At 45.3% G+C, this 20,756-nt stretch overlaps 1 protein-coding gene across 1 annotated transcript in view; it reads right to left on the reverse strand.

The window, feature by feature from the left end:
- GAD2 (glutamate decarboxylase 2) overlaps positions 1–20,554 on the reverse strand; it is a 508,839-nt gene extending 488,285 nt beyond the window's left edge. Inside the window, exons 1-5 of the mRNA XM_069211360.1 lie at positions 20,296–20,554; positions 19,596–19,655; positions 19,213–19,362; positions 17,020–17,253; positions 8,275–8,365 (exon numbers count right to left, since the gene is read on the reverse strand). Of these exons, the coding sequence (XP_069067461.1) occupies positions 8,275–8,365; positions 17,020–17,253; positions 19,213–19,362; positions 19,596–19,655; positions 20,296–20,371 (611 nt within the window). The 5' untranslated portion in view covers positions 20,372–20,554. The remainder of the gene's footprint in view (positions 1–8,274; positions 8,366–17,019; positions 17,254–19,212; positions 19,363–19,595; positions 19,656–20,295) is intronic.
- Between the last annotated feature and the right edge of the window lie 202 nt (positions 20,555–20,756).

Here is a 20,756-nt window from a genome sequence, read left to right on the forward strand (position 1 = left end):
AGTATGGGAAGAAATTAATATGAGGTCCGTTAAACATAATTGTGATGAGATGCTCCCTGTGAGTATGTAAAGCCTTTTTCATGCTTACAAGTTCGGATTTTTTAACAAATGGTTCTACAAATGAAATTGAGGAATCAGAAGAATTAGTTGTAACATTGTTTTCAAAGAAAGTTGAAATATCGAGTAACAAAAGAATGGCACAAATGTTTAGTTTCAAATAAACTGTGGGTTAGGAAAAATCTAAATGAAACTTGGTCTTCCGACATGGGGATAACACTCTCTTCGTCATCCTGGAAAAAAATTGCAATTTCACTTTTAGCTTCCTAACAGGAGCTAATTTCAGTCAAATTCACTTTATTCCTAACTGAGTTCTGTGTCTCACCCCTAAAAAATACATAAATTCAAAACGATAATTTCCGACAGATGTCCGAGATATGCTGCATCGAAAGACCAGGAAACTGAACCCCCATGATTTGGTCTTGCCTATAATTGGAAAATTGCTGGAATTTAGATTAAGGTTACATCTCATGAGTGATAGAATACGGTCAGTTTCAAGATTAAACTAGCGACTGTACTGGTGGGTATATATTCCGTTTCTTGAATTCTGAAATGTTCTATTAAATAAATCTCTGTAAATGTGCAGGTAGTATAATCATTTTCAGGAATGAATCTTAACTTGATAATTGCTTATGAATAAATGAATGTATTTATGGATGTATGTATCACGTGTCTGCAAATTGAATATATTTAATCTATTTCCTCAGTACTCTGAAATAATTTTAAAAACACAATTGACAAAGGGGTGAGGGCTGACAGAGACAATAATTGGTAGCGACTGATAAACTGTAGCAAGGTAAGTATTAGGTAAAGGTTGGGACTAGAGTTAGTGATAGGTTTCAGTGATAGGTTTGGATTCAGGGTTAAGGGTGTGTTTTGGGATAGATTTGGGGTTAGGACTAAGATAAGGTTTTGGGTCAGGTGTAGGTTCCTTACTATAGTTAGGTTCTGGGTTCAAGTTACGTGTAGAGCTAGGGTTAGCTTTAGGGCTAGAATTAGGGCTACGTTTGGGCCTAAGGCTATTATTAGACTTATGGCAAGAAATTAAGCTAGAACTAAGGGCCAGATGTATCATTTTATCCAATAGCAATTAACTAATTGTGATTTTTTGCGAATCACAATTAAGTAATCTCTATTGGAATGTATGAAACTCCAGGAGTTTCGTACTGTGATTCGCAAGGGTTCACGAATGGACCTACCTCATCAATATTCATGAGGTAGGTCACAATTTGCGAGCCATTGCGAATGGCTACATTCACAGGGATGGTGGCCTGCTGGGCTCAGCAGACCACCATGTCTGTGATTGCTTTTCAATAAAGCAGTCTTTTTTTTTGTAAATGCATCCCGTTTTCCTTAAAGGAAAACAGGATGTGTTTAAAAATGTAAAATGAAAAGTTTTCCTTTCATTTTTTAAGAGTAGGCAGTGGTCCGTGGGACCACTGCCTGCTCTTAAAAAACGTTTTTGCATGCATTCACAAAGGGGAAGGGGTCCCTTGTGGACCCCTTCCCCTTTGAGAATGGGTTACCACCTACTTGAAGTAGGTGGTAACTGCGATTGTTTTGCGACCGCATTCACAGTCACAACAGAGTCATACATACCTCTGCGATTTGGTATTAGGAAGGGACGCCCTTGACACGCCCCTTCCTAATACCAAATCGGTTTGTCGTCGCAAATCCAATTTGCGATTCGGTAACAAGTTACTGAGCCGCAAATTGGACTTGTTACATACCAAAACGCATTTTTGCGATCGCCAACGGCCCGTTGGGCCATTGGCAATCGCAGAAATGTTTGATACATTCGGCCCAAAATGTGTTCTTATGTTTTAGTGGGTGCTGTGTAAGTTACTATTATATTGTCCTCACTTAAATGGTACGGATATCCCAAAAATTATATATCATCTGATATAACTGTTGATTATGTTGTGGTATATGCATAGTAAATACAGAAATGTGATATTTTTGCTTGCAGTGTTTTGGCAAGTATACATTTGTATGATATTATTTTTCTCATTGATATTGTAATATAGAGGCCACAACAAGAATAACTATATTCACATTTTTTTCAGCTATGTTGGCAATCATATGCACCTTCTTGAAGCAAATCTCCCTTACCCACATCTTTGTAGCCAACGTTTTGACACACACACTCCTCTTTACTTCCTAGGGTACTAGTGAGAATTTACTTTTTCTCTATAGTCTATGATCTACCTCAACCACATCCTTCATGTCCACCACACGTTCACACGTTTAGGTTTAGAAAATCTTGTTTCACCCTAACAACCAACTGATACTTTTCACCCTTTAAACATATGCAAAATCATGAACTTGGTGTCAATATCTCTTTCAATATGTAATTTGTATAATAATAATAATAATAATAATAATAATAATAATAATAATAATATGGAGAGCCCAAAATATTTCTTAGGAGCCCCACTTTCACAACTGGCTGTGCAAACTACCTGCATAGACATCGCCCAAAATATTCAGTGCTGTCACTAAATCTCTGGCAAGTTGTTTCGTTGGTGGTGATGATGATCTAGGATATGTGGGAAAGAGTGCTTTAATTTTTTTAATTTGTCTTCAATGTTTTGCTGCTCGTTCCTGACAAATTAACCACTTACACATCTGACAGAGATCAACTAAAAGGGTTAAAACAATGCTTTGGTCAAGTAAGCCACAATGTTTACCATGTATTGACTTTTTTTTAAGTAGTGTGGTACAGTAAGATACTTGACGTTAATTACAGAGAGCGAGTAAAGGTGGGCTCCTGGAAAAAGTCTGTGCTGCCTCAACTCCCTCAAAAGAGAGGAACAAAGGGCCATATTTACAAGGCCCATGGCACAGGGTGGTGTAGAAAGTGCCTTTCTGCGCTGCCCTGCAGCACTGGGAAAGGGCAGAAATGCACCATATCTACAAGATACGGTGCATTTCTGTCCTCTCGCCCTGCCCTGGTGCACAAATTGCAGCCATGCACCAATGCAGGCGCCCTTGCACCATGGTGCAGGGATGCCTGCGTTGTGAGGATGATTGTTTTTATGCAGGAAGAGACACCTTTCTACACAAAAACAATCAATGCAGGCATTTCCTTCCTTCTATTTGTGCTGTAGAATGCAGCCCAATAGAAAGAGGAAAAAATGGGGACAAATAATGTTATTTCTCCCATTGTGTCACTCTTACGCCACCCCTGGGTAGGCGTAGGCTTTTGACGCATTCCTAAGTTTACAAAACCTTGTAAATCTAGGAATGTGTCAAAATCCAACACCCAAGCAACACCCATCTAAATGCCTCCCTGACACAAAGTAAGGCAACGCAGTGACTTGCACTGCATGGCCTTACTCCATGTCTACAAGGCCAGGTAAAGCCATGCAAAGTGGCTTTGCGTGGCCTTATAGATATGGGTGTTCAGCCTGTGCCACCATTGCATCACAAAAATTGACGCACTGGTCGCACAGGTTGCTTGTAAACATTGGCCAAAGTTTCCAATGTGGAACTGATTCTTATGGACTACACGCATAGGTCTCTTTGCCCTACTCACATTCAACTGTATCCTGTGATTACAAGAGTGGGTGGCTGAAACCCGACAATCACAATCCCAACAATGGAATATACAAACACAGATTGTCCCTACACTTTCATTGATGTGCCCCCAGACTCAACTCTATCTCAAAGTTGAATGCAATGGAGAGGAGAGAGCAAAAGTGTGCTATAGCTAACACCTTCCACCACAGGTGGTTCTCCTCCAGCAGGAGGCCTGGGTAGACCCTGGGTCATGTTTCCTTAGTGGCCCCAATTAGCAAAGGGACAAGCTTGCTTCCCAACCCCACATGTATCCTGTTGGAGGCTTGTGCACTCTTCTTGTGTACCCTGAGCCAGTTACCAGGTCGGCTTCCCATCCACAGCATGAAGCACCCAGGAAACGTCCAGTCCTCTGTGCTTGAGTTCTCAAGCCAACTGTCCAGTCAATTCCCTGTGAAAGCTTGTGGCTGGTGCTCTGCATAACACAAGGGGATGGGCGGGAGGGGAAACGGAGACCAGTTAAACATAATATAAAATAAAAAGAAATTACCATGCCTCTGTCTCTGTCACCTCCTGCCGCCTTGCGCTCATCTTCTTCTGCTGTCCCAGCCTTCACTGCTGAGACGCCCGCACAGGCTCCCCAGCAATCCTGGTGCTGCTTTCATGCAAAACCTTGCATGAAAGCAGCACCAGGATTGGTCTGAGCTGTAGTGAATGCCGCTCAGACACAGTCCTGGAGTCTGTGCAGTTTCAGCCGGGCTGGAGAAACCTAAGTGCACATGTGTGTTTATCTGCTTCTGGCACAGCCAGTGGCGCAACACTCCTTCGACATAACGAAGGAGCCACCCCTAATTTCAAGAGCTTTTATTGGAGAGTCCATCACATAACAAGACAGATATACTAGACTGGGCAAACATTGCACGGTAGACGATTTGTCAGGTGAAAACACCCTTTGGATGTAGTAAAGACATTTGTGAATGCAACAAGATAGAACAGGGTAGAAAGAAACAATGAAGGGATTTATGGATTGGGCCATAAAAACTGAAGCACAGGGAGAAAGAAGAGGACAGGAGCATCTTTTGCAGTGTTCAATTAGATAGAGGAGATGAAGGATCCTATTAAAAGTGTCTTATTTATAATGCTGAGTTTAAACCTTGTTGGTGGCTGAAACTTTTATTGCAACCTTTAAACCATATGATGTGAGGTGCCATGCATGATAGGGCAGAAGGAAATAGACAAGATAGAATACCACCCATGGGTTTATAGCTAAAAATATTGGTACAGAAAATTAAGGGCCTCGTTTACAACAAAGTGGCACAGTGCAGAAGACATAGAAAAAGCAAAAATGAGGAGAAATAAAAGTATTTCTTCTCTTTGCGCCATGCTAGTTTTAGGTGCTGCCTCAGGTGTATGATTTCTCGTAAATCTGGGGCAGCCTCAAAATGTAATGGGTGTTGCGGTGGAACGTCTACAGAAACACCCATTGCACGCCCCTTTCACACAAGGTGGTGCATGTAAAGGGACAGTAGTTACAAGGCGGCATTAAGCCACAAAAAGTGGCTTAATGTTGCCTTGTGAATATGGCAGAGGGCATTGTGCCACTGGAGCGTCATTAAAAGTGATGCTCCATGGCAAAAGGGCCTCATAAATGAGGCCCAAAGTGCCAGGTGCAGCCACCAGCATGTTATGATGTGATGTTATGTTATGTCATGTCATGTCATGTTATGTTGTGTTGTGTTGTGTTGTGTTATGTTATGCTATGCTATATTGTGTGATGCTATGTTATCAGTGTTTTCATAGCGCGCTAAGCACTTTTGGGGGCATCCAGGTGCTCTGTAGCAGTTGAGGGCTTACTCAAAAAGCCAGGTTTTCAGCATTCTGTGAAAGTAAAGAAGAGAGAAAGAGGCTCTTTCTGTGGGAGGAAATTCCAGGATTTAGTGGCCAGGTAGAAGAACATGTGGACTCCTGCTCTTCTTAGTGTATATGTGTGCTAATGAGAGACTGGTAGAGCGAAGATGTCTGGAAGGTTGATAGAAGTGAATGTGGTTCTTCAAGTAGACAGACCCAGTGCTCTGGAGGGCTTTGTAGGCGTGAGTGAGGAGTTTAAAGTGTACAGACTTGTGTGTTGGGAGCCAGTGGAGTTCCCTGAGGTGTGGTGTGATCTGGGCTCTGTGTGGGAGGTCAAGGACTTGTCTGGCTGTAGAATTTTGGATGGTCTACAGTCTTCTTGTGTGCTGGTTGATAATGAAGTAGTGAACGCTATACCATTCCTATTGTTCAATTCTTTTCAAGCACATTGGACTTAACTGTTCATCCTTCTGACATGCTCTACCCACCAGTACTGTATATCCTGGTTACTGACAAGTCCTCTTAATAGCAAAAATACTTTTGCATGCTCCTCGTGTCATTAGACTCAGGCTTCATCTCAAATATAATGCCCAAAAGACTGGAAATGGTGTGAAGTTGCCTCAGTTCCCATCAGGAGGGGACCTTTCTTGTCAGTTTGGGCTAGAATGCTCCTACTAAAGCAGGACCATGACTAATTTTCATGTGGGTGCTCTCTCTACAGTGACATAGTGGGCTGAAAAGCGGTCTGGAATGTTGCCCAAGTATTACCCGTGCATGAGATTAATTCAAGCGTTAAATATATCGCTATGTTGCTTTTCGTTGTGAGGTGCCCTAAGATCAATGAATATGACCAACCACGGATAAGCTGCACATCACTGACAAGGGCGGAAACGCCAAAAGTGCTCTCAGGTATTTGTGTATTCCTGTCTGGAGTGAACCTGGCCAGGCAGGTTGCGCTAGACTCTTCTTATTGGACCAGGACTGTGACTGATTTGCATTTGCTGGGTTGTATAGTGGGAAAAAAAATAATGAACTGAAATGTGGTCTGAGTAATTGCCAGTGGCTGAAATTAATTAATTAAAGCATTCTACCAATCTTATTTTTCATCTAATCGAACAACATCAGCTCCCCAGGTTGCCAGCGAGAACCTACACACCCGAAATCTGAGTGTTATAATTTAAACACAATGCAATCTTTGGAAGTCTTTGACTCACTGGCTCAATGTTATGAACGTTTTGAGACTTTCTCATGGCTTAATATAATCTAAACAAATGTAACGAAAGGCCTTGTGGTCAGCTATCTCAACTGCGACAGATAACTGATGAGATCAACTTCTGAGATCACCAGTATCCATGACAACAATTACATCCCATCTAGCGTGTCAATCGCTGTGATCTTCGTCCAGTGAAGGGTACAGAACCGGGGTGAAAAGGTATTAGCATGAAGACAGCGTTGCACTCACCCAAATGTTCCTTTTAAGTAAATGGACTTTTTTTAATTGGGTGATCAGTGGCCATATAGAAAACAAAATTATGTTTTACCTTAAGAAATGTGATGCCGAGATCATCGTTAGAAGATGAGCCGCAAATAATGGGGATTAGTATCAATTAGGAGAGGGATAATAGGAGAGGCACCAGAATTGGTGTTTCTTTAACCAACTGAAGATGTACAAAACTACCAAAAAAAAAAAAGCCTCAGAATATCCACTGCCTGCACAGGGACTTGATACTTAACACTGCAGTTGTCATTATTATTATACAAATGGTATATGTTTATTACCAAGTCAGAACACATGGTTCAACCCAACCTGCCACCTCCTCATTTGAACATATCTCTGCAGGAAGTGCTTTACCCCACTAAACTGCCATTGTTGTTGTGAAAAGCTTCCAGGGTATGTGAACTCACGCCTTTATTTAGATATGTTTAACTAAACTTTATCTGTGTGTAACCAAGGCAGTGTGGAGATGTGAACCGAACCTGTGACCCGTTGATTGTGATGAACATATTTCTGCAGCCGCTCTTTGACCTACTAGGTAGTCAGGCCAGCTGTAAAGACATATCAAACACATGTCGATGGACAACTTTCTATAGATTTGTTTTCTTAAAGTCTCAGAGACACAAACTGCAAACGGTGCCACAAGTCGACCTAAAGCGTGGATTACCTCGTACTGTTGAGCCACAGCACAATACCAGGGTTGAGTTATTGCTGCACCACATGGCGATTGTGACTTTAAGTGGCACTGCACGTAGTCAGATGGATTCTCACAGATGAAGATGGGCGGGGTGGGGCGCCATACTGTGGCAAAATGCACCGGACATTTGCAAAGACGCTTTCAGTACATCACAAAGACAAGAGAGGTTTTTCTGAATATCTTCACAGCAAGGGACATCTTAAAGGCAGTTTTCACCCACACAATCACGGCACAAAAGGGAGTTGCGGGAACGCCAATACCATAGGGAAACAACCACTTTTTAGATTGTAGGCATTCTGGCTAATGGTGGCGTCTACATGAAAGTAGGGTGACATTGCCATTCTACAAAAGACATCTCTCAGCGATGTTCAAGAAGCACAGACTCATTGCGCCCTGAGAAAGGTGGGAGATGAATCAGGGTAGAAGCGTGGACCACCCATCAATAACAGGTTTCCCGGTTTGGACTTTGTGGCTCAACACGGTTTTAAAAAAGTCACAATTGTATCTCGTTAGCTCCTGTTGCACATTTTAACGTCTCTACCTCCCACTTATGTGAATTCACGCGCACGCGCGTGAACATCCGACCCAAACAGACGGCGAATTTGTCACGCACCACCATCCAAGCGGTGCATCGTGTAAGAATGAAGCAGGTACTCACATGTTAGTGTTCGCTGTTGACGTCAACCAGTCGGCGGCCAGTCCCACCATATCCAGTCCAGTTGACAACTGATTGAAATACCTAGGGTGCCCTAAAAAATATAAGCAGCTTTTACTACGTTTATTTAACATAAACATAACATAAATTGCAGTCGTTCTGGGAAACAAATTTCTGTAAAGCGCACTGACAACGATCAACCTCTTCTCTGTGTAATACATGTATGTGTGTTTATGTCTATGTATGTATGTATGTATGTATATGCGCTCGTGTGCATATCTTTTATTTGTGAGTATGTTATGTAACAAATGGATAACATTGTGTTTTAACGTATTTGCATGTGATATGCATATATAAGTGGATGGGGATACATTATGGGTAGCTGCATCCCTTGGTTCCATATCTCCATTGAAGGACCTCAGTGACATCATAAACCGTGGAACAAATAACTAGTGTAAACGCCACCAGAACCACGAGACAGCAATAAAGCTACATGCTACAACAGTTACCTAATAAATGTTTTTTCTACATGTTTATTTTGGATTAGTTAGCTTAATTTTTTCAAGCGGGGAAATGCTTATCGCAAACAGTAAGTGAAGTACTAGACTATAAGGGATGTTGGTCTATAGGAAAAATAAATATATTTAAGATTTAAGAATGTAGAATTTTTAATTTGTTTAAAAAAACACATTATTTCTGCAGAAGCGAGATATGTGAAACTGTTTTCTACAAGGTGAAGCAAACAAAGAGCACTGATTGAAATTAGAATGTTGAAGTGTTGATTTCTTTCCATAAATATAACGCTAATGAAATAAAGAACATCAGAAAAGCTGAGCTAGTTGATTTGGCCCTGTAATTATGCTGATCAAATTGATATTTCACAGGAACAGGTGAAATTATACAGAAATCAGTTAAATATTTTCCATATTTCACATTGATCTATGAAGTACTTTCTATATTTCACATGTCCCTGTGAGACATTGGTTTTCATATTGCTGCATTTAAGGCAATAAACGCACTGAAATATGTCCTATTTGTGTTTGTGCGCGTACCTGCCTTCTGGTAGGTAGATGGGAAGGTGGAATGTATACCTATAAAAGGTATATGTGTGTCGCCTCGGGCGACATATATAGATAGATTCAACCAATACAGAAAGTAATGTTAGTATCGTGATTGTTTGTTCATATGTGACCATGTCAATTTCAGTATGAGTATTGCTATGCATGCGTTAATTTCCATATTGTGATTTCATGATACCCTTTTAGATACACCATTATCTGCAGGCACAAACACTCGACGAGCTCCAGGTAAATATATATACATTTATTCTGAATGGCTGTCGTATACCTCGCACATTCCTCGCATGCAATCGCGCCCTCGAACCCAGGGACGGAATAAAAATAGCCCCGTCTCTCGGCTGTCAGGGCCGCGCGCGGGTGTTAAATCTATCTCGCGACCAAGTCAGCTCCCTCGCGCTAGGAGGCGGCCGGTAATGGGCCGTCGGAGGTGATCAGCGCCTGTTTATCTGCGCTGATGAATGGCCGCTCATTACCCAGGCAGTGGGACCGAGGGCCGCCGGAGCTGCGGCTGTTTCAAAGCCCATCCGTCTGCTAGTACCATGGACAGCGACAGCGCCTTCCCTATCTCTCCCCGGCTGACGGGGGGACGGAGGGCGCTTCCACTGACTGGGTTTAAACTCGTCAGATTGTGTCCGGATCAGTGCCGGAGCTGGGTGATTCATGAGCCAGTATCCAAAACTGGTCGATTAGACCACAAGGGAGGCTTATCACCCATGCCGTGATATATGTATAGAGAATACATTATTATTAAAATTGGCTGCCACCTGCTTGAAAGAATGCAATAGGCTGTTAAACTCGAATTTACAATCCTCTGTGCATGCGTGAGAACCAGAATCCTTTTATTATATATTCGTTTATTCTGCGCATCAAAACAAACAGGAAATGCCCATTCCACCAACTTGTCTTATAGAAGCCCACTGTATTTATATTCTCGGTATACGATAATTGGAAAAAACGACTGCAGCAGAAAAAAAAAATCTCACAGGAAACAACCTGGTGAGGGTCTTTTCAGCAGGCAGAGCTCTTATCAGGGACCTGCACATGGGTAGATAACAATGTACTGAGGAGGAATGGGTTTGTTCAGTTAAAAGGGGGCTGACAGTGGTTAATTAAAGTGGTACGTCACGGTACCAGGACTTGCCTTCAGGGACTCCAGCGAAAACTCGGGCGGTTGGAGTCGAGGCGCTGCTTTCAGGGTCTCGTGTTCAACCAATCTGGGCGGCAGTAAAAGTCGCCGCTCAACGTTCTTTGTTAGGACGGCCAGATTTGCTGTTGAGTGAGTCTGTGTCAGGCTCTGAAATGTACTTCAGAATTGAATGTACGCGAGTGCCGTTTAAATGGGGAAAATGTATTGTAAAAACGAATAGTTTAAAAAATATTATTCTGGAGGCCTCGGCTACCCGGCCTCTCGTTGCATTATGGGGCTGTTGGTTGTATTCTTTTATATTTATTTTATTTTTGGAAATAGGAGATATGGAAATGATGACGAAAAATGGTGATGGGCCTAGCGACCAACCCCAAACCCCACCCCTCTTAAAGTATGGAAAAGCAAATACTGATCGAGGGCGCTGGACTAATATTGAATAAGATATGGAACAGACACTGTGAGCCAGTAGAACACGGACTCCCCAGCAGGTTCACGTGTCTGTTTACATTCCGTTGCGATACTGATGCACTTTGCGTCCTGACCATCTCCTGGGTACCCATGTGTGCGTGGGAAACGGAGGGGCCATACCGTGCAGAGGTTTACGGTAGCCATCGAGAAAATTGTTTCACTAGGCGAACTGTATAACCATAAATGATATGTGGGTATCCATATAAATCTGGCTTCAGTCCAACCTTTCTTGACCTAAGTTAACTACCCCTCGTCTCCTATTGGTTAAAATCGTCCAAACAGTTCTCAAAATTGCCTGTATCATTTCGTAAAGCAGATTCATATTTTACCCTATTTTGGGGGCGAGACAATAGCCTCTCGGTTTCTAAATGTGTGAGAGAAGGCCTTGCGCGCAAGTGTGAAAGTAGTCCAAAATCGCGCAATGCCACTTAACTTTCCGCGCAGCGGTAAGGGAGAAGAAGCAGACGGGAACAGTTGCTTTTCGGATAAAGATATTTTCTTTGCTGAGTGCGCTCTGTTTGAGATTGTAAGGGTGTAACATAAAGCACATGATTACGTTCTTTGGCAGTTCCGGTTTCTATTTCTGCAAAGTGTCCCTAAGGCTAGGAAAACACTGCGCCCACTAACTGGAGCAGAGCCGTGCCATCTGCACGCATCAGCTCTCACTGCCCCTGGCGGGATGCAGGGTGTTGGGGAGAGGGAGCCCCTTGCAGTAAGAGCGCTGCAAGTTCGTGTAACACGGTCAAGTGTGTGTGGGGTGGCACACACGCAGCGTGCTTGAACACCACATTCGGAGTGCCCTCATTTCCCCTTATGCCCAAGAGTGCAGCCAGACCGTGAAACCCGGCAGAGAGTGGAAGATGGCACTTGGCAGACATTGAGCGTGCTCTGGGCAACACACACTGTGAACACTCCTGTCTCCCTTGTTTTAAGATTATAGCCAGGCCGTGTCTGACACCACACATTTTGTGCATTGCTTTCCTCTTATGGTAAGTGCAGCCCGGTGTGTAATTCTGGCACAGTCAGGGTGAGGAGGTTGTCAGACAAAGAGCGTGCTCTGAACACCAAACATTGTGTGCCCTCTCGCCATATTATGTGGTAAGAGTGCAGCCAGACCGTGGGAAACCGAGAGAGTGTGGGGATGTCAGATAGAAAGAGTGCTCTGAACACCACACACAGCCTTCCTGAAACATTATGTGGTAAGAGTGCAGTCAGACCCTGTAAAACCGAGAGAGTGTGGGGATGTCAGATAGAAAGAGTGCTCTGAACACCACACACGGTGTGCCTTCCTGACACATTATGTGGTAAGAGTGCAGCCAGACCCTGTATAACCGAGAGAGTGTGGGGATGTCTGACAGAGTGCCCTGAACTACACACACGATGCGCCCTCTTGCCACATGATGGTAAGAGTGCCGCCAGACCGTGGGAAACCGAGCGAGTGAGGGGATGTCGGACAGAGTGCTCTGAAAACTGCACACTGTGTGTCCTCCTGCCACATTATGTGGCAAGAGTGCAGTCATACCGTGTAAAATCGAGGGAGTGTGGGGATGTCAGACAGAATGATCTGAACGCCACTGGCGGTGTGCTCTGTTGCTCCTTTATGACAGGGGTGTAGCCAGACGGTGCAAAACTTTCAAGTGATGAATGGAAGGCTTCTATTCTCAGACACTGGTAATCAAGGGCCACATCCCAGTCCATCGTTAGTTCGCACACTAGTTATCTCAGTTTGGAGCCAAGGATGTGGTACTGGGGTGCTGGCGTTTCGTTTCAGGGAAGACTTGGCCTGTCAGTTCGGGCTGGACTGTTCCGATGAGGAGCAAGGGCAAAGATTATTTGCATATGGCTGTTTCCAAACTGAGGTCCCAGGGTGTGCAGACAAACGATAGTATTGGGACATGGCCCAGAGTACCTACCAGTGGTTGAGATTAATTCAGACATCCCATCCATCACTTTTTGTGTACTTTAGACAATGTAAAACACATACATGGCCTTCTGAACACCACGCATGGTGTGCAGTTCAGTTAGACGATGTAAAACCTCACAGTGTGGGGTGTCAGGCAAAGACTGACCTCTGACCACCACAGGTCTAATACAATCTGTCCTATTATGGCAAGAATACAGTGAGATGGTTTAGAAGCAGCAGTGTGGAGAGTGACAGAGGTAGGGCGGCCTCTGAACACCTGGCAGGGTGTGTAGTCAGGGGCATAGCTTCAATGGTGTGTTTGGGTTGTTACACATCCCTAATGAATGTATTTTCAGGTAATAGTTGGGTACAGATGCTTTCAGTCGGGCATGGTGAGGTGTCTGTCGGATTTCATGTTTTTTTTTACATAAAAACAGACAAAAACGTACACGCACTCGCTCCCTTCCTGCTTTGAAAGTCTTAACAATGTTGCTTATTTTACAAAATATTGTTTTCTCTATCACTGCCGATCCACATTCGTTTCCCTTTCCACTGTCCCTTAAGCCCCTCCCATGTGCCATGCTTGTCATATTTGTTTGAAAATCTGAAGTCCACCACCCCATTTTTACTGACCAGGCTACGCCCTGTGTGTAGTTCAGTTAGTCGATGTAAAACCTCGGCAGTGAGGGGGTGTCACACCAAGACCTTCATCTGAATACCACAGATTGTGCACTCTGTCCCCTTAGGTTAAGAGAGGAATCAGGCAGTGTGGAGAGTGGCAGACACGGGACATCTTCTGAAAACCACACACGGTGAGTGCTCTGAACACAGGACATCTTCTGAAAACCTCACCCGGTGTGCTCTGCTTAGCCTTTTGTCTACTTATGGCGTCATTTGACTATTACGTAGGGGCATAGAAACCGAAACGGGCAGATATCTGTGGATTAGGTTTTGGCGGGAAATTATTTTAGAAATAAAGAAGGGGCACTCTACTGGTTCAACACAAATGCCAACTGAAGTAACAGGCACCACTAGCGATAGCAAACAGTTAAGTCCGTTAGAATCAATTCCCAGTATAGAACTGGACCCTGCAGTGTGGCGATAAACTGCGCAGCTGGTGCAGTGGCACCAGGGTCGCGGCCGTGGGCCCCGGGAAGGGGGAGTTGCGCCCCACTTCTTGGTTTTAGTGCCCCTCAACGGCTGCGGATGGACCACACTCCCCTGCTGAAGGGTAAACCCCGTTAATGCCCCCGCGCTCCTGAGTCCAAGCCCGGGCCATGCGGCCACCGCAATGTGTTCTACCTGATACGGGAGCTCCGGTGGCTGCCAGCCACACGGCTGGGATTAAAGCAGGCGCCTGAGGACGCACATAGCGACGAAGAAGAGGGTGGCTACAAATCTAAATGAGATCTGACTGCTCGCCGCACCTCCTGAATGTGCAATGATTGCCTGCTCTGGGGCCAGTGCTGGGCACAGACCCGAAACACTCTGCGCCGATAAATCAGGATTAGCCGAAGACAGGCCAGCCGTTCACTCACACGAGAGCAGGGGCTGTGCTGATTGGACCGTGCTCCTATCTGCACAGCTCGGTCACACACACACGAGAGCAGGATCTGTGCTGACTGGAAGCGCCTCTCCAGCAAGGCTCATTCACTGATGTGAGAGCAGAGGGCTCCTTCACTCACGTGAGAGCAGAGGGTTCAGTCACTCCTGTGAGAGGAAGAGGAGTCCAGAGCCCGCCTGAGGAACGGTTCATCCACTCACACGAGAGCAGAAGCTGTGCTGATTGGACCATGCCCCTCTCTACACGGTTCGTTTATTCCTCTGAGAACAGAAGCTGTGCAGTATGGCACCTGCCTATCTCCGGCACGGTCCATTCGCTCAAGTGAGAGCAGGAGGAGTGCTTACTGGTGCCTGTACATCTCCGGCACGGTTCATTCACACGTGAGAGGGCGAGAGCTGTGCTGGCTGGAACCTGCCCCTCTCTGCACGGCCCTTTCGCTCAGGAGAGCGTTAGAGCTGTTCTGACTGGCACCTGTCCCTCTCCGGCACGCTTTTTTAAACTCTGTGAGAGCAGAGGTTTCACTTATTCATGTGAGCGCAAAGGTTTCGTTCACTTGTGAGAGCAGGAGGAGTGCCGACTGGTACCTGCCCGTCTGAGGAACGGTTCATTCATAAGAGAACAGGGCCTGTGCTGACTGGAGTCTGCCCCTCTCCAGCAAGGTTCATTCCATCATTGTGAGATTATTAGGTTTTTACTGTTCATTTAAACGCCCTCAACGTAAAGGGGACTATATATAAAAAAGGAATAATTTTAGAAGTACAACTACTTAATTTTATGCTATTTTATTGCCACATAATGTGGTGCAATCTTTTGAAGCATGTGACCGTTTGCAATAAAAGACTACATATTCACCGAGGTTAAAAAAACACAATAAATACAAATCCTGTTCTCTTCTATTCTGTGGGTTCTCTCATGGATCCATGCTCTGAGCTGTAATGCACAACCCCCATCCCCCCACCCCTACCCCCGCCAGGTCCCAGGCCCTCCCCCAAGGCCCTTGTCACATAGATTTCGAGATGCTCGTGTTCTCATTGGGGGCTCGCAGAGAGGTCGTTCTCACGGTCATGTGTCAGTGCAGTGCCCACTTGCTGTGTCTGCCGTGTGTCTGGGAGCCACATTCACCGAAGACCCGCTACCCTGTGCCAGCAATCAAACCAAGAGCACACGCCCTGCTGCTCACTTCAAGGCACATTTGCATGAGTAGATTATTATTACTGCAGATGGGCGACGGCCAGAACGTTCGACAAAATTAAATCGGTGATATTCTTCGTAACAATCTTTACTATTTTACTCCATACAATATATGTATTGAGATCCATTTTAAAGAGGCGTAAAGTCTGGTATTTGCTTTTTCATGTATTCAAATTCAACTATAAAAAGCACAGACCATTCATTAATCGCAAAATAAACACTATTAATTGTTTATCGTCAATGTCAGGCTTAAATGGCAACTGTTTTACTTAAAAGTGATTGTTTCGAAAAACAAGAAATCTTTTTTGACAGCGAGTTGAAAGAAAACCTAAGATTCATGCATTAATATCAGCAACACACCGTGGTTAGAGCCCACTGATAACTTGTGTGACCATTTGATAGGAGAAAACGGCTTCTCCACTTCACTAGAATCGTGTGACCTCAGGCGTATCAGGTCACCTCAGTGCCCCTCAGTTATTTTTTATAAAATGGACGTAGCGCTTAGAAATGGAGCGCTGGCAGCTGCTGTTCGCGATATAAATAACTGCACCTTTACGGCCGGTATTCTTGGCCGCCCCTCTTCATTCGGTTCTCAGGAGTCCGTGTTTGGGATAAATCCGCTCCCTGTCAGGCGACGAAACCTGTCCTCTTCTTTCAGAGAGGCAATTGCCTTGCCTGTCACTGGAAATAATTGACTCCATTACCGGCATGGCTGGCTCTCTGAATTTCACTGCTCCCTCTCCCCCGTTAATGTGCTGCCCCATTTCCATCTATGATCGCCTGGAACGAGGCCACGGGACCGGGTTTACGGTCTGCCGGGCGGGGGGCGGCCCTGTCAGGGCTCATCTGCCCCAGCCCTGTTGCAATTAGATGCCATCATTACGTCCTAATTACCCCGATTTCCTTTTTCCGTCTTCGTTCAAGGGAAGATTACGTTTAGGGAACACATCTCTCGCTGCACCTATGCACTAAATTCTCTGAAACGGCACGGAAGTTACCGTCACCAATCTGCACAGTATTTACGAATACGTTTTCACTTTTAACCAATTATTTTGGAGACAATAATTCCCACCTAACGAATGACATAATTCAGCCGAATAAGTTTTCTTTTTTAAAGCAGTAATACCGCAGCTGATATGCAAAGATCTGCATTAATAACAATGAAATAAAAAACAAAAAATAACGCGAATGAATGAATACAGTAAAATATTAAAGAGAAATTCCAGATACAATCAATCCACTATTCTCCTACTGGAACTTGTCGATAGGCTAAAAACACACTTGAGATTACACTCTTGCGCTCGAAAAGTACTTCCGCGTGCAAACACAGACTCTTCACACAAAGCGCGCGCAAACATCTGCGCAACAGGCGCACGCGCGCCGGAGGGCTACGCACCTGTCTTGATGGCGTACTTTAGCGTGGTCTTGCAGTTGAGCAGCACGCCGTCCAGGGTCTCGGGCTGCTCGGACAGCTCCCAGTTGTAGGCCTGCATCAGCTCGTTGGGGTAGTGGAAGTCGATCACCTTGGTGGACCTGTCGAAGGTCTTCACCACGTACTGCAGCAGGGCGTCCACCACCTGCTGCAGGAAGGCTAGGGTCGCCGCCTCGCCGTGGCTGGCGGGGAGCAGGTCTGAGGGGACGAAGAGAGGGAAACAACGGAGACGAGGAACATCAACATGTGCGCAGACTACAAACTGCATCGTAACGAAGGCAGAGGTTTAACAATAAAAAGAAATGTCAACACGCCCCGTTCTTTTTTTTTACGTTCACAAAATAACAGCTTGAAAACCAGTAACGCACAATAATGCTTCACTGACTGTATTTGTGTCGAATTATCGTTTGCTAACAGGTGTATGCGGCCCGAGTGTGGTTATTTTCAGGTTGGTCTGGCACCATCCAGGGGCCTTAAGATTAATTGCTATATTTTTTAAATCAATACGGTAGTCCGTGGTCAGTGGCCCGTTACCTATTGAAGCCTAGGTTTTAGCACAAATATACTCGAAATGTATGTACAATTTCGTTCTAGAACAAGCAAGGAGCTTTGGTCGACTGTGCCTGTGTGAATTCCAAAGCAAATATTAGATATTTATTTCTGGGAGGGGGTGGGCGCTAGAAATACCCATTGGAGGTTGGACGCATTAGCACTATTTACATGACGCAAGAGCCTTCAGCAGTCGCCGGATGTTCTGTCCCCAGTGGTCCGGCAGGTCGGTGTGAACAGGTGAAACCACCTGTTTCATTCAAGGAAAGCAATGTTCCCGTTTCAAGGGGTATGTTTCACGAAAACCATGAACCACACAGATGTGGAGCATGGGGCATTGGAGCACAGAAGACCACCTTGTTATGACGGCGTTTAGAAGGGCTTTGCTGACATAGGTTGTCGTTTTTTATTACTACTTGTGCGTGCTGCTGGAACACACACTGAAAAAACACAGAGCAACAAATAAAACAAAAAATAATGAAAGAAAGAACAAGCAAATCCAATAACAATTTTCTTCAAGTGCAAAACAAATCCAGCGATCGGTATTTCCTAACGCCTTTTAAAAAATGTTTTAAACATGTTACTTGTTTTCATATTATCTCATGTTGGCAAATCGGTCTGAGCATGAAAATAGACTACACCACACCGGAACACAATGCTGTGCCGGGAACTGAGACCTAGTGCTGCTCGAAGGCGAAACAGCGGTAAAACCAAGGCACAGGCTGCTCAGAAAAAACATCAGGGCAAAAAGAGCACCAGGGCCAGTGCAGATGCAATGCGAGGGTAACATCGGGACACAGGCTGTACAAAGACAATGTGACGGTGAAAGCAAGAAACAGACTGCACATACCAAGAGTACTATAAAACCAGGACACAGTAAAAATATAAGGGCAATCACACCACGGCCAGTGCAGCTGCAATAACAGGATAAAACTAGGGCATAGGGCTGCACTGTTACCAGACGATAGCATAACCAGGACACAGGATGCAGAGACAAAATATGCGAAGAAACAACAACACAGATTTACCCAGAGGGCAAACCGTGGGTTTTTGCTGTATAAAAACAAGGTCACCATGGCACTACACAGAGACAAACTAACGGCAATGCGAGGGCAGAGGCTGAACTGGAAAAAAAATTAGGGCAGAACCGCGACAAAAGCAATATTGATGGATTAGGGGGTTAAAACTAGGGTAAAGACTGCACAAACATATGGGTACAACCCCAGTGCAAAACTGCACGGACAAGAAATGAGGGTAAAACCACAACAGCAGCAAAGCAGGTGCAGTAGGAGAGTAAAACCAGGGGATAAGCAGCCCTGAGGGAAAACAAAATATGTAAAACCAAATCATGCCCTATACGTAGACAACCCGGGGTAACACAAGGGCACTGGTTAAATATACTATAAAAGCAACAGAGTGACCACAAACAAAACTGAACAGCTTTCCGACCATGACAGCATGTGAGGTGTACAGTCAGTGCCGACTACAGCACGACTGTCCCAGCTCCGCTCAGATGAGCGTTCAGTGGTGGCTCTGAGAAGCGAAAAAACATTTATGGCTGGATGGGAAGAGGTTCCTAGCTGCACACTTATTCCTTGTAGTCATTACCTTTTGAGTACAGCGCCGAGTAGTTGACGTCGGGCTTCTGGCAGCTGCATGGCTTCTGGTCGCAGGTGCAGAGTTCCCGGGATTCTTCCGAGCACATAGCCTCCTTAGGGCCTGTGCCCATCGGTCTCTCGGCATCTCCATACAGCAAGGCTGCCAACAAGAAACATTAAACACAATACTTAGGTCAAAAGGCGGGGGCATCTCACGTGAGTCAACGTTCTCAAATAATTTCACCTCATAAACATGAGAAACATTGGCATGAGATACGAAAACACGCATACTCTCGGTGGATTTCTGTCTAACATATGCCCTCGTGCCTTCTGGAAATACCTCTTGCAAGTGAATGAGTAATTGTTGCTTCAAATTTCTCTTCAGGGACTTACCACAGAGCTTGTTGCTGATTCCACCTGTGAATTTTTGGGCAACTTGGCACCAGGCTTTAGCTGGAAAACAATAGGTACGGAGTTAGTTAAAAATATATTAAAAATACGTTATGGTGCGAGGGTTATTCAGTTTAGGAACACAGTTGTGATGCCACTTACACCCAGCCACTGCGATGGGTTCCTAAGACCGTTTGTTCACACGTGCATTTGTAACAAATGGCTGGACATTTTGACCAGAAACCCTTTTAAGTTAGGAAACCACAGGGATATATCTTACTCTAGTCGCTAGACTAACACGACCTTAAATCATTTTCTATAAATACGTTTTTTCAACTGCCTGTCTCACTTGGCAGATTACGAGCAAGCACCTGGCTACATGACAAAAGCGGACACGGCTGGTGTTTCTCTCAGTCTATCTTACCAGATTTCTTGCACTGTGGGCATCTCTGCCTGTTCTATCTCACGCAGGTTTCGTGGATGTGCCAGCGCTTCTGAGCTTCAAGGCACCATTAAGCATTGTCGACCATGGCGGATGCATCGACTAAAGTAGTAATTTGCCCTTTCCGACCTCTTGGGATAGGAGTGCCTGATTGCCCAGGTGATGGTAGAATCGTGAGATCCGAAAAATAGCTCTCGCCCCCCCAACCCTCGTAACGCACCCCGCCCCCCTCAAAGGAGCCCTCGCTCCGTCCAGCCCTACCTGTTGTGGGGTTATCGGGGTCACTAGGGACTTCCTCTGACCCGAAGGGCCAGAACCCTGGACCGGGAGCTGCCATGGATGCTGCCCGCTGGCACAGAGAGTCAGGCGGCAAAGACAGGACGAGCTGAGCCGGCGCTGGTGCCGGTCTGTGCCCAGGGAGCTGTGGAAGCGCGGGTCCCGCTGCACATCAATGAGCTGAGCCGCGCTCCGGGAATAGAGGCGAGAGGAATGCGAAGGAAGGGGCGAGAGCTGTGGCTGTGCGCGAGAGCCTGTGTTTGTGTAAGGGGGATGTCTGAGGCAGGGGGAAAGGGAGGGGGTCAAAGAAATGAAATGGAGGGGGGGAGAGAGAGAGAGCGCACAACCACTAGGAAATGAGCAACTGTGGCACAGAAAGAGAGCAGGGTGGAGAGCTATATATAAAGACGGGAACAGAGATGGAATGGGAGCCGGAGAGGCGTGTG

This window comes from Pleurodeles waltl, chromosome 10 (genome assembly GCF_031143425.1).
Source record: "Pleurodeles waltl isolate 20211129_DDA chromosome 10, aPleWal1.hap1.20221129, whole genome shotgun sequence".
NCBI classification, from domain to species: domain Eukaryota; kingdom Metazoa; phylum Chordata; class Amphibia; order Caudata; family Salamandridae; genus Pleurodeles; species Pleurodeles waltl.